This window comes from Cyprinodon tularosa, unplaced genomic scaffold, assembly GCF_016077235.1.
Source record: "Cyprinodon tularosa strain WSP-4 unplaced genomic scaffold, ASM1607723v1 ctg548, whole genome shotgun sequence".
Taxonomy (NCBI): domain Eukaryota; kingdom Metazoa; phylum Chordata; class Actinopteri; order Cyprinodontiformes; family Cyprinodontidae; genus Cyprinodon; species Cyprinodon tularosa.
In genome coordinates, this window is record NW_024039283.1 from 468,578 (window position 1) to 482,918 (window position 14,341).

General features: G+C 50.6%; 1 protein-coding gene across 2 annotated transcripts in view; it reads right to left on the bottom strand.

The window, feature by feature from the left end:
• The window catches only part of LOC119796414 (interphotoreceptor matrix proteoglycan 2-like), a 74,082-nt gene that overhangs the window by 46,809 nt on the left and 12,932 nt on the right, over window positions 1-14,341 (bottom strand). For both annotated transcript variants that reach the window (XM_038304932.1, XM_038304933.1), the window contains 2 exons: window positions 11,062-11,228; window positions 10,941-10,978 (listed from right to left, as the gene is read on the bottom strand). In XM_038304932.1, coding sequence (XP_038160860.1) covers window positions 10,941-10,978; window positions 11,062-11,228 — 205 coding nt within the window. The remainder of the gene's footprint in view (window positions 1-10,940; window positions 10,979-11,061; window positions 11,229-14,341) is intronic.

The following is a 14,341-nucleotide window of genomic DNA, read 5'->3' on the forward strand; positions in this document are numbered from 1 at the left end:
GAGGAGGAGGCTGTGCCTATAGAGGAGGAGGCTGTGGCTATAGAGGAGGAGGCTGTGCCTATAGAGGAGGAGGCTGTGGCTATAGAGGAGGAGGCTGTGGCTATAGAGGAGGAGGCTGTGGCTATAGAGGAGGAGGCTGTGGCTATAGAGGAGGAGGCTGTGCCTATAGAGGAGGAGGCTGTGGCTATAGAGGAGGAGGCTGTGGCTATAGAGGAGGAGGCTGTGCCTATAGAGGAGGAGGCTGTGGCTATAGAGGAGTTGGCTGTGGCTATAGAGGAGGAGGTTGTGGCTATAGAGGAGGAGGCTGTGCGAATAGAGGAGGAGGCTGTGGCTATAGAGGAGGAGGCCGTGGCTATAGAGGAGGAGGCCGTGGCTATAGAGGAGGAGGCTGTGGCTATAGAGGAGGAGGCTGTGGCTATAGAGGAGGAGGCTGTGGCTATAGAGGAGGAGGCTGTGGCTATAGAGGAGTTGGCTGTGGCTATAGAGGAGGTGGCTGTGGCTATAGAGGAGGAGGCTGTGGCTATAGAGGAGTTGGCTGTGGCTATAGAGGAGTTGGCTGTGGCTATAGAGGAGGAGGCTGTGGCTATAGAGGAGGTGGCTGTGCCTATAGAGGAGGAGGCTGTGGTTATAGAGGAGGAGGCTGTGCCTATTGAGGAGGAGGCTGTGGCTATAAAGGAGGAGGCTGTGGCTATAGAGGAGGAAGCTGTGGCTATAGAGGAGGAGGCTGTGCCTATAGAGGAGGAGGCTGTGGCTATAAAGGAGGAGGCTGTGGCTATAGAGGAGGAGGCTGTGGCTATAGAGGAGGAGGCTGTGGCTATAGAGGAGGAGGCTGTGGCTATAGAGGAGGTGGCTGTGCCTATAGAGGAGGAGGATGTGGCTATAGAGGAGGAGGCTGTGGCTATAGAGGAGGAGGCTGTGGCTATAGAGGAGGAGGCTGTGGCTATAGAGGAGGTGGCTGTGGCTATAGAGGAGGAGGCTGTGGCTATAGAGGAGGAGGCTGTGGCTATAGAGGAGGAGGCTGTGCCTATAGAGGAGGAGGCTGCGGCTATAGAGGAGGAGGCTGCGGCTATAGAGGAGGAGGCTGTGGCTATAGAGGAGGTGGCCGTGCCTATAGAGGAGGAGGCTGTGCCTATAGAGGAGGAGGCTGTGGCTATAGAGGAGGAGGCTGTGGCTATAGAGGAGGAGGCTGTGGCTATAGAGGAGTTGGCTGTGGCTATAGAGGAGGAGGCTGTGGCTATAGAGGAGGAGGTTGTGGCTATAGAGGAGGAGGCTGTGCCTATAGAGGAGGAGGCTGTGGCTATAGAGGAGTTGGCTGTGGCTATAGAGGAGTTGGCTGTGGCTATAGAGGAGGAGGCTGTGGCTATAGAGGAGGTGGCTGTGCCTATAGAGGAGGAGGCTGTGGCTATAGAGGAGGAGGCTGTGGCTATAGAGGAGTTGGCTGTGGCTATAGAGGAGGAGGTTGTGGCTATAGAGGAGGAGGCTGTGGCTATAGAGGAGTTGGCTGTGGCTATAGAGGAGGAGGCTGTGGCTGTAGAGGAGGAGGCTGTGGCTATAGAGGAGGAGGCTGTGGCTATAGAGGAGGAGGCTGTGCCTATAGAGGAGGAGGCTGTGGCTATAGAGGAGTTGGCTGTGGCTATAGAGGAGGAGGCTGTGGCTATAGAGGAGGAGGTTGTGGCTATAGAGGAGGAGGCTGTGGCTATAGAGGAGTTGGCTGTGGCTATAGAGGAGTTGGCTGTGGCTATAGAGGAGGAGGCTGTGGCTATAGAGGAGGAGGCTGTGGCTATAGAGGAGGAGGCTGTGGCTATAGAGGAGTTGGCTGTGGCTATAGAGGAGGAGGCTGTGGCTATAGAGGAGTTGGCTGTGGCTATAGAGGAGTTGGCTGTGGCTATAGAGGAGGAGGCTGTGGCTATAGAGGAGGTGGCTGTACCTATAGAGGAGGAGGCTGTGGCTATAGAGGAGGTGGCTGTACCTATAGAGGAGGAGGCTGTGGCTATAGAGGAGGAGGCTGTGCCTATAGAGGAGGAGGCTGTGCCTATAGAGGAGGAGGCTGTGGCTATAAAGGAGGAGGCTGTGGCTATAGAGGAGGAGGCGCTATAGAGGAGGAGGCTGTGGCTATAGAGGAGGAGGCTGTGGCTATAGAGGAGGAGGCTGTGCCTATAGAGGAGGAGGCTGTGGCCATAGAGGAGGAGGCTGTGCCTATAGAGGAGGAGGCTGTGGCTATAGAGGAGGAGGCTGTGCCTATAGAGGAGGAGGCTCTGGCTATAGAGGAGGAGGCTGTGCCTATAGAGGAGGAGGCTGTGGCTATAGAGGAGGAGGCTGTGGCTATAGAGGAGGAGGCTGTGCCTATAGAGGAGGAGGCTGTGGCTATAGAGGAGTTTGCTGGGGCTATAGAGGAGGAGGCTGTGGCTATAGAGGAGGAGGCTGTGGCTATAGAGGAGGAGGCTGTGGCTATAGAGGAGGAGGCTGTGGCTATAGAGGAGGAGGCTGTGGCTATAGAGGAGTTGGCTGTGGCTATAGAGGAGTTGGCTGTGGCTATAGAGGAGGAGGCTGTGGCTATAGAGGAGGAGGCTGTGGCTATAGAGGAGTTGGCTGTGGCTATAGAGGAGTTGGCTGTGGCTATAGAGGAGGAGGCTGTGGCTATAGAGGAGTTGGCTGTGGCTATAGAGGAGTTGGCTGTGGCTATAGAGGAGGAGGCTGTGGCTATAGAGGAGGAGGCTGTGGCTATAGAGGAGGAGGCTGTGGCTATAGAGGAGGAGGCTGTGGCTATAGAGGAGGAGGCTGTGGCTATAGAGGAGGAGGCTGTGGCTATAGAGGAGGAGGCTGTGCCTATAGAGGAGGAGGCTGTGGCTATAGAGGAGGAGGCTGTGGCTATAGAGGAGGTGGCTGTGGCTATAGAGGAGGAGGCTGTGGCTATAGAGGAGGAGGCTGTGGCTATAGAGGAGGTGGCTGTGGCTATAAAGGAGGAGGCTGTGGCTATAGAGGAGGAGGCTGTGGCTATAAAGGAGGAGGCTATGGCTATAAAGGAGGAGGCTGTGGCTATAAAGGAGTTGGCTGTGGCTATAGAGGAGTTGGCTGTGGCTATAGAGGAGGAGGCTGTGGCTATAGAGGAGGAGGCTGTGGCTATAGAGGAGGAGGCTGTGGCTATAAAGGAGGAGGCTGTGGCTATAAAGGAGGAGGCTGTGGCTATAGAGGAGTTGACTGTGGCTATAGAGGAGGCTGTGGCTATAAAGGAGGAGGCTGTGGCTATAAAGGAGGAGGCTGTGGCTATAAAGGAGGAGGCTGTGGCTATAAAGGAGGAGGCTGTGGCTATAGAGGAGTTGGCTGTGGCTATAGAGGAGGAGGCTGTGCCTATTGAGGAGGAGGCTGTGGCTATAAAGGAGGAGGCTGTGGCTATAGAGGAGGAGGCTGTGGCTATAGAGGAGGAGGCTGTGCCTATAGAGGAGGAGGCTGTGGCTATAAAGGAGGAGGCTGTGGCTATAGAGGAGGAGGCTGTGGCTATAGAGGAGGAGGCTGTGGCTATAGAGGAGGAGGCTGTGGCTATAGAGGAGGTGGCTGTGCCTATAGAGGAGGAGGATGTGGCTATAGAGGAGGAGGCTGTGGCTATAGAGGAGGAGGCTGTGGCTATAGAGGAGGAGGCTGTGGCTATAGAGGAGGTGGCTGTGGCTATAGAGGAGGAGGCTGTGGCTATAGAGGAGGAGGCTGTGGCTATAGAGGAGGAGGCTGTGCCTATAGAGGAGGAGGCTGCGGCTATAGAGGAGGAGGCTGCGGCTATAGAGGAGGAGGCTGTGGCTATAGAGGAGGTGGCTGTGCCTATAGAGGAGGAGGCTGTGCCTATAGAGGAGGAGGCTGTGGCTATAGAGGAGGAGGCTGTGGCTATAGAGGAGGAGGCTGTGGCTATAGAGGAGGTGGCTGTGGCTATAGAGGAGGAGGCTGTGGCTATAGAGGAGGAGGCTGTGGCTATAGAGGAGGAGGCTGTGCCTATAGAGGAGGAGGCTGCGGCTATAGAGGAGGAGGCTGCGGCTATAGAGGAGGAGGCTGTGGCTATAGAGGAGGTGGCTGTGCCTATAGAGGAGGAGGCTGTGCCTATAGAGGAGGAGGCTGTGGCTATAGAGGAGGAGGCTGTGGCTATAGAGGAGGAGGCTGTGGCTATAGAGGAGGAGGCTGTGGCTATAGAGGAGGAGGTTGTGGCTATAGAGGAGGAGGCTGTGCCTATAGAGGAGGAGGCTGTGGCTATAGAGGAGTTGGCTGTGGCTATAGAGGAGTTGGCTGTGGCTTTAGAGGAGGAGGCTGTGGCTATAGAGGAGGTGGCTGTGCCTATAGAGGAGGAGGCTGTGGCTATAGAGGAGGAGGCTGTGGCTATAGAGGAGTTGGCTGTGGCTATAGAGGAGGAGGTTGTGGCTATAGAGGAGGAGGCTGTGGCTATAGAGGAGTTGGCTGTGGCTATAGAGGAGGAGGCTGTGGCTATAGAGGAGGAGGCTGTGGCTATAGAGGAGGAGGGCTGTGGCTATAGAGGAGGAGGCTGTGCCTATAGAGGAGGAGGCTGTGGCTATAGAGGAGTTGGCTGTGGCTATAGAGGAGGAGGCTGTGGCTATAGAGGAGGAGGTTGTGGCTATAGAGGAGGAGGCTGTGGCTATAGAGGAGTTGGCTGTGGCTATAGAGGAGTTGGCTGTGGCTATAGAGGAGGAGGCTGTGGCTATAGAGGAGGAGGCTGTGGCTATAGAGGAGGAGGCTGTGGCTATAGAGGAGTTGGCTGTGGCTATAGAGGAGGAGGCTGTGGCTATAGAGGAGTTGGCTGTGGCTATAGAGGAGTTGGCTGTGGCTATAGAGGAGGAGGCTGTGGCTATAGAGGAGGTGGCTGTACCTATAGAGGAGGAGGCTGTGGCTATAGAGGAGGAGGCTGTGCCTATAGAGGAGGAGGCTGTGCCTATAGAGGAGGAGGCTGTGGCTATAAAGGAGGAGGCTGTGGCTATAGAGGAGGAGGCGCTATAGAGGAGGAGGCTGTGGCTATAGAGGAGGAGGCTGTGGCTATAGAGGAGGAGGCTGTGCCTATAGAGGAGGAGGCTGTGGCCATAGAGGAGGAGGCTGTGCCTATAGAGGAGGAGGCTGTGGCTATAGAGGAGGAGGCTGTGCCTATAGAGGAGGAGGCTCTGGCTATAGAGGAGGAGGCTGTGCCTATAGAGGAGGAGGCTGTGGCTATAGAGGAGGAGGCTGTGGCTATAGAGGAGGAGGCTGTGCCTATAGAGGAGGAGGCTGTGGCTATAGAGGAGTTTGCTGTGGCTATAGAGGAGTTTGCTGTGACTATAGAGGAGGAGGCTGTGGCTATAGAGGAGGAGGCTGTGGCTATAGAGGAGGAGGCTGTGGCTATAGAGGAGGAGGCTGTGGCTATAGAGGAGGAGGCTGTGGCTATAGAGGAGTTGGCTGTGGCTATAGAGGAGTTGGCTGTGGCTATAGAGGAGGAGGCTGTGGCTATAGAGGAGTTGGCTGTGGCTATAGAGGAGTTGGCTGTGGCTATAGAGGAGTTGGCTGTGGCTATAGAGGAGGAGGCTGTGGCTATAGAGGAGTTGGCTGTGGCTATAGAGGAGTTGGCTGTGGCTATAGAGGAGGAGGCTGTGGCTATAGAGGAGGAGGCTGTGGCTATAGAGGAGGAGGCTGTGGCTATAGAGGAGGAGGCTGTGGCTATAGAGGAGGAGGCTGTGGCTATAGAGGAGGAGGCTGTGGCTATAGAGGAGGAGGCTGTGCCTATAGAGGAGGAGGCTGTGGCTATAGAGGAGGAGGCTGTGGCTATAGAGGAGGTGGCTGTGGCTATAGAGGAGGAGGCTGTGGCTATAGAGGAGGAGGCTGTGGCTATAGAGGAGGTGGCTGTGGCTATAAAGGAGGAGGCTGTGGCTATAGAGGAGGAGGCTGTGGCTATAAAGGAGGAGGCTGTGGCTATAAAGGAGGAGGCTGTGGCTATAAAGGAGTTGGCTGTGGCTATAGAGGAGTTGGCTGTGGCTATAGAGGAGGAGGCTGTGGCTATAGAGGAGGAGGCTGTGGCTATAGAGGAGGAGGCTGTGGCTATAGAGGAGGAGGCTGTGGCTATAGAGGAGGAGGCTGTGGCTATAAAGGAGGAGGCTGTGGCTATAAAAGAGGAGGCTGGGGCTATAGAGGAGTTGACTGTGGCTATAGAGGAGGCTGTGGCTATAAAGGAGGAGGCTGTGGCTATAAAGGAGGAGGCTGTGGCTATAAAGGAGGAGGCTGTGGCTATAGAGGAGTTGGCTGTGGCTATAGAGGAGGAGGCTGTGGCTATAGAGGAGTTGGCTGTGGCTATAGAGGAGGTGGCTGTGGCTATAGAGGAGTTGGGTGTGGCTATAGAGGAGGAGGCTGTGGCTATAGAGGAGGAGGCTGTGGCTATAGAGGAGGAGGCTGCGGCTATAGAGGAGGTGGCTGTGGCTATAGAGGAGGAGGCTGTGGCTATAGAGGAGGAGGCTGCAGCTATAGAGGAGGTGGCTGTGGCTATAGAGGAGTTGGCTGTGGCTATAGAGGAGGAGGCTGTGGCTATAGAGGAGGAGGCTGCGGCTATAGAGGAGGTGGCTGTGGCTATAGAGGAGGAGGCTGTGGCTATAGAGGAGGAGGCTGTGGCTATAGAGGAGGAGGCTGCGGCTATAGAGGAGGTGGCTGTGGCTATAGAGGAGTTGGCTGTGGCTATAGAAGAGGAGGCTGTGGCTATAGAGGAGGAGGCTGCGGCTATAGAGGAGGTGGCTGTGGCTATAGAGGAGGAGGCTGTGGCTATAGAGGAGGAGGCTGTGGCTATAGAGGAGGAGGCTGCGGCTATAAAGGAGGAGGCTGCGGCTATAAAGGAGGAGGCTGTGGCTATAAAGGAGGAGGCTGTGGCTATAGAGGAGGAGGCTGTGGCTATAGAGGAGTTGACTGTGGCTATAAAGGAGGAGGCTGCGGCTATAAAGGAGGAGGCTGTGGCTATAGAGGAGGAGGCTGTGGCTATAGAGGAGTTGACTGTGGCTATAAAGGAGGAGGCTGCGGCTATAAAGGAGGAGGCTGTGGCTATAGAGGAGGAGGCTGTGGCTATAGAGGAGTTGACTGTGGCTATAGAGGAGTTGGCTGTGGCTATAGAGGAGGAGGCTGTGGCTATAGAGGAGGAGGCTGCGGCTATAGAGGAGGTGGCTGTGGCTATAAAGGAGGAGGCTGTGGCTATAGAGGAGGAGGCTGTGGCTATAGAGGAGTTGGCTGTGGCTATAAAGGAGGAGGCTGCGGCTATAAAGGAGGAGGCTGTGGCTATAGAGGAGTTGACTGTGGCTATAGAGGAGGAGGCTGTGGCTGTACAGTGTGCCTCATTTGTTTCTTCAGCTGCTGCTAGCATAGCCCTTTGAATGACGCAGATGGTGTAAAAGAGACTGATCCTGGTGAGACTCCAGTTGATGCAGCAGCTTCAGTCAACATTTTAAACTTGTCTGCATGTTGCTTCTCTTTCCTTCCCAGCAGTCCGATCGGTCTACCATCAGACATCTTGTTCATCATAGAACAATAGTGCTGTCCAACACACAGCCTCTTGTCTAGTAAGTGCAATGCACATCCGTTTTCAAGATCTACTTAGCACTCAGTCAAGTCTGGCTTCAAACACCGCCTACAGCCCACATCTCAACACGCTGTAAAACACTAATGGTTTTAAAAGCTGCAGCCTCTTCAGAAATACCTGGAAAAGGAGAGTAAAACCGGCAGGAAAAAAAAAATACTATTCATCAAATCAATGCCTTCAGATATTAGCTGCCGCTACACACTAATGTAACTTAGTTGTAAATATGATTGTGATTCTGTATTATTTAAAAAACAAGCCAACCGCAACCTTAATAATAACATGATTATTACATGACGAGAAACCTCCAACATTGATGGTCTGTCATCAATGTTTTGTGTTCTGTGCACAGCAGTGGGATCCAGGCGGCCCGGTCTCTGGTTCTGGTCTTTCTGCTGCTCTTTAAGATGTTCTAATCTGTCTCCTCACCTCAGTGATTATTCATCTGCAGCAAAGACATCTTTTAATCACTGACATGCTGAATGGTAAACAGCCATTTTAGTAACTCTGGGAGACATTTTTTATATTAACTGTTGGATCTTTTACATTGCACTCTATGTAACATAATAGCAATAATAAAATAAACTTCACACGTTTTAAGATGAAGATAGAATAAGATAAGATAGATGCAGCCATCTATCTTCCTCTACAGGTATACTTGTGTAGAAGGTTCTCATATGTAGAGATGTATTCATTTTTTTAAACATTCGAGGTCTTTTCTGTGCAGAAATATCTCATCATCTAAGGTTGTAATTTATTGAACAGCAAAGCATTTCAAAAAGCCTTGAGTTGACCAGGGGTCTACTATATGACCTGTAGAAAAACCCAACATTATCGTGTTTTTTTAATATCTTCTTTTCCTCGCATGTTTGACACATACGTCTTTAACAGAGTCATCACCAGGAAATCAGACGTATTCATGTTAAAACGTGTGTGTTGGTGTTGGGCTCCAGTTAAAGCCTGTTGCACAATCTGGAGTGTGAAAGTGGCTTTTTTTTATGTGAGCTTGTTTTTCAAGCAAGAAAAGCCTACAAGAGTGTGCTCTGCACAGAATGATATTTTTCCTGCTTGATGAAGGTCAATCCTTGAGGAATGCTAGTTTATTTATTTATTTAAAAGGGACTTATTAATGAACATCTTAATGTAAATATGCCAGAACTAGCAGAAAAGGCTACTTTACGTCTGTAGTCCTTGGCAAGTCGATAAGAAACTGCAAGAAGATACCGAACAGTCACACACAAGACAGAAGACAAAAATGAGTCCCTGTCAGGGTCGCGTTGGGGCCGGTGCCTACCTCCGGCAGTACATGGGAGAGAGGCGGGGTCACCCTGGACAGGTCGCCAGTCTGTCGCAGGGCAACACAGAGACAAACAACCATGCACACACACTCACACCTAAGGACAATCTAGAAAGCCAACAGTCATGTTTTGGACTGTGGGAGGAAGCCGGAGTATCTGGAGAGAACCCACACATACACGGGGAGAACATGCAAACTCCAACAGAGAGACCCCAGGCCAGGAATCAAACCTAGAACCTTTCTGCAAGGCAGCAGTGCTACCCACTTTACAACCATGCAGCCCTGATGTCAATCAACTAATCTTCATTTGATTGATTGAGTGATTGGTTGATCAATTAGTGTTGGCACAGGATAGTACACCAGGGGGCATATTGCTAACCTGACTCCTCCAGATGGATTTGCTCCGCATATCCATCTGGAAACCTTCCATTTAAGTAATTTTGGGAAGGGGCGAAAATACTGGTTAGCTGATTGGCCTATGTTGGTGATAGACGGGCCAAATAAACCAATCAGATCAACGAAGCATATGACGTACTAACAGAGCGACAACCAAGAGGAGCCAATTGATAGATCAAACTCTTGCTGAAACCAGTCGGGAGAAGAGCAAAAACATCTTTTCCTCTCAGAAAAGCCTCCAGAGCAGTGTTTTGCTCTTCTTTCAGTGAAGAAATACAAAACTTGCTCGATAGCCACGCTAACGCTAGTTTCATCGGCTGAAGCCGCCATGTTCTTTAGACTGAACTGTCGCGCTTCTCGTTGCGTCACACCTCAACCCGCCTCAAAGCCAACTCTGATTGGACGTTCGTTTGGTGACGTTCGTTTCTTCAACGGAGAGTCTCCAGACTGATTAGCGAGTGAAATCTTGAAAGCTCGCGAGATCAGGATGGTCTCACCAGGCTAGCGTATTTCATTTTGAGTTCTAATTGTCTGATGGGGGATGGGGCAATTTAAGCCCAACCATGATTCTGTTCAGGTGTTTTTAACGAGTGTAAAGCAGTAAAACGACGGACAGTGTTCTGATAATAAATGACTTTATTATAAGTCAAACTAAAGATCGGTATAATTTTAATTGAGTGCATGAAACACCAACACCTTTCAGGAAGAGCAACCAGTAGCCTAAAATATAGGATTTTAGCCGCTGCACAAGAGAAAAGAAATAATTAAATCAGTCAATGAAAGGCATCAATTAATCTCTGTAGCAACTTACAGTGTTTCTGACCAAACCACATTCAGACATTTGCAGAACTTTAGAAAAGACCAAATCTTTTTACCTCATCCAAAATAACAGGACGAGTTTTTTTTATTATTACGATTAACCATTCTGAGGTAATCCTTTCTTATACAGTACATCAATAACCATGTAATAACATGGTAATAATACAGTAAGTCACACTATAGTACCTGGTAACAAGAAAAGCCTTTTTTTTGGGTAATAATCCAAAGATTAAGGTATATAATTTCAAAAATAATAACCGTCATGTAATTAATACAACCGTATGTGACTAACATTGGAGACTTTTGTTGGGTTATTACCATTAGCTTAACACATGACAGTTTCTATTATTGGCCACCACCTACTAATGGCTTACAAAGTATATTGGAACTTATTATCGGGTAAATAAAGCATTATAACTGAACTTAAGTTACATGCAAACAAGAGTTTAGTGAAGAAGATTGTCTTGCTGTATTCTAGGTTTGATTTTCTGTTATATACCAAGTAAGAAACTGCATTTTACCAGATAATAACCATTCATTTATTGCCGTCTTCTTAATTAATATAAGTTACCGAGTAATAATGGTTTGAAATCTAAGAAATCAGACTTTACCTTGTCTGCCTAAAATTTGAAGCACAGCATCGAACCAATTCTTTTTTTGTTACCTTGTAACATGGTGTAACTTTCTATGTTATTAACATGCTATTACATAGTTATTGATGTACTGTCAACGAAAGCGTTACCCATTCCGATTTCGACTTCATTTCTGCTGAGCTGTAGGACATCTAACCTAAACCAAGATCTGTGGCCATCTAAAGTCACCCAGCCTGGTTCTGTACTGTGAAAATTCTGCAGCCCTTACCGGGACGGAGGCCTTCTGTCTCTCAGGCGGCTCATTCTCTGAAACAGACCAAACCACTCAGTCAGTCACGGATCGTCACCAAACCGACTCTGGTTTGGTGTAAACGTTTGTGCTTCTTTACCCTGTTGATCATGCTGATGTGCTCCTCAGAGCTGCTGAAGTTCTTGGCGATGTCCGAGATGCAGAGGGACTCCTGCTGACAGGCGTGGACCCATGTCTGGTACTCTGAGGTCCCAGGGATTCTGTCCAGAAAGATCCGGAAGGCCTCCCACACCGCCTCCTGGCAAACTGACAAACAACAGCTGATATGAATGGAAAAATATTCCATAGTTTGTTCCAGAGACAAACAATCAGACCTAGATGTGTAGCTGCTGCAAGAAACTGAAATTTGAAATCTAAAACAAAAATTTGGACGGATTTCTAAAACTGATAGTTTCATAAAATGATAATTTTTTTTGACATGGATAAAACTTTAATCATGTAGAAAATGTATTGGTCTTGGGGCCCGACACAGGCAGGACCAACATAAACATCTTTGAGAAATAATTATCTCAGGAAAAGATTCTGATAATGATGACAGATCGATGGCTTCAAAGACTTCCAGACCTTCGATGCAGGCCCTATGAAGATTCGATGGAGTACCAATGGAGGCCCCATGAAGACTCAATGGAGGCCCCATGGAGAATGAGTGGAGGCCCCATGGAGACTCAATAGAGGCCCCATTAAGAACCAATGGAGGCCCCATGGAGACCCAATGCAGGCCCCATGGAGGCTCAATGCAGGCCCCATGGGGACCCAATGCAGGGCCCATGGAGACCCAATGCAGGCCCCATGGAAACCCAATGGAGGCTCCATGGAGACTCAATGGAGGCCCCATGGAGAATGAGTGGAGGCCCCATGGAGACTCAATGGAGGCCCCATTAAGAACCAATGGAGGCCCCATGGAGACCCAATGCAGGCCCCATGGAGGCTCAATGCAGGCCCCATGGGGACCCAATGCAGGACCCATGGAGACCCAATGCAGGCCCCATGGAAACCCAATGGAGGCCCCATGGAGGCTCAATGGAGGCCCCATGGAGAATGAGTGGAGGCCCCATTAAGAACCAATGGAAGCCCCATGGAGACCCAATGCAGGCCCCATGGAGACCCAATGGAGGCCCCATGGAGACCCGATGTAGGCCCCATGGAGACCCAATATAGGCCCCATGGAGGCTCAATGCAGGCCCCATGGATACCCAATGGAGGCCCCATGGAGACCTGATGTAGGCCCCATGGAGACCCGATGTAGGCCCCATGGGGACCCGATGCAGGCCCCATGGAGGCTCAATGCAGGCCCCATGGGGACCCGATGGAGGCCCCATGGAGGCTCAATGGAGGCCCCATGGAGAATGAGTGGAGGCCCCATTAAGAACCAATGGAAGCCCCATGGAGACCCAATGCAGGCCCCATGGAGACCCAATGGAGGCCCCATGGAGACCCGATGTAGGCCCCATGGAGACCCAATATAGGCCCCATGGAGGCTCAATGCAGGCCCCATGGATACCCAATGGAGGCCCCATGGAGACCTGATGTAGGCCCCATGGAGACCCGATGTAGGCCCCATGGGGACCCGATGCAGGCCCCATGGAGGCTCAATGCAGGCCCCATGGGGACCCAATGCAGGCCCCATGGGGACCCAATGCAGGCCCCATGGAGACTCAATGGAGGCCCCATGGAGACTCAATGGAGGCCCCATGGAGACCCGATGTAGGCCCCATGGAGACCCAATGCAGGCCCCATGGGGACCCAATGCAGGCCCCATGGAGGCTCAATGCAGGCCCCATGGGGACTCAATGCAGGCCCCATGGAGACACAATGGAGGCCCCATGGAGACACAATGGAGGCCCCATGGAGACCCGATGTAGGCCCCATGGAGACCCAATGCAGGCCCCATGGAGACCCAATGCAGGCTCCATGGAGACCCAATGGAGGCCCCATTAAGACCCAATGCAGGCCCCATGGAGACCCAATGCAGGCCCCATGGAGACCCAATGCAGGCCCCATGGAGACCCAATGCAGGCCCAACTGAGACTCAATAGAGGCCCCATGGAGGCTTCTGTGCTCAGTTTGCACCCTCCCACAGACTGAAGTTCAGTCAAAATAAAGTGCGGTGTGAATTATTTTTAAATGCACCTGTGCAGTAAGAGGGCTTCAGTGATTGCAAAGATTTTCCACAGATTAATTACACATAAAAAACAACTTAAAAGCTTTATGTCTAAATCAGTTTTTCAATGAACTATAACAATTAGCATGAATTAAACCAGCAGGCAACAAGCTGCTGGCTAACCCAGGCAATTAAAAATCAAGTTACATAAATGTTTTATGCTCCAGGCTGATATGACAAACAGATGAATCATTGGCGAAAAAAGTCTGCAGCGCGTCTCCTACTCCTGGTTCACCTCTGAAAGGAGATAAAAAAAGAGCTTTAATGTTGCAGAAGCTTCCATCCTGAAGGTAAAATCCTTCAGTGCAACGTGACTCCATCCTCAAATGGTGAGGAACATCAGAGCCCCCTGCCCTCCCTAAGACATCCAGACCTTCACAGAAAAAAAAGGAAAAGCATGACCCTGAAATGTATGAGTTCTGCTATTAGAAGTGAAAAGGCCTGATTGAATCATTTCACAGCAGCAGTTCGGGCATGTGTCAAACAGGATTATCTCAGATAGAGTTCAGGCTCCGGTGCTTCCCGGCTGAAGAATGATCTGGATCAATGTGATGCAGGGCGGCACCGCTGATGAGCTCAGAGATGAAGAACAAAGGCCTGCAGGGCAGAGGAGACGACTGATGGCAGCAAAACTCTGTCAGCTGATGTGATGAAGGACAAAAAGGAGGAAGGAGAGGTAAACCCAGACGGACGTCATGGGCAGGATTAATTTGCTCTCTAAGGGCATGCCACAGGGCACTGCATAAAGCCCCTTTATTTAGTAGTAATTTGAATTTATTTGCTCCATTGAACACATTTCATTATTAATTCACAAGCACAGTCTTACTAAACTAAAAAGAGAGAAAATGGAGCAAGAAAAACTTTAGAAACAATCTAGAAATAATAAAAAAAAATTCTATTAAGTGTATTTACCCTTAAAATTCTCCATGGTGTCTCCATTGGGCCTCTACTGGGCCTCAATGGTGTCTCTATTGGGCCTTCATTGGGTCTCTATGGTGTCTCTATTGGGCCTTCATTGGGTCTCTATGGTGTCTCTATTGGGTCTTCATTGGGCCTCAATGGTGTCTCTATTGGGTCTTCATTGGGTCTCTATGGTGTCTCTATTGGGTCTTCATTGGGTCTCTATGGTGTCTCTATTGGGCTTTCATTGGGCCTCAATGGTGTCTCTATTGGGCTTTCATTGGGTCTCTATGGTGTC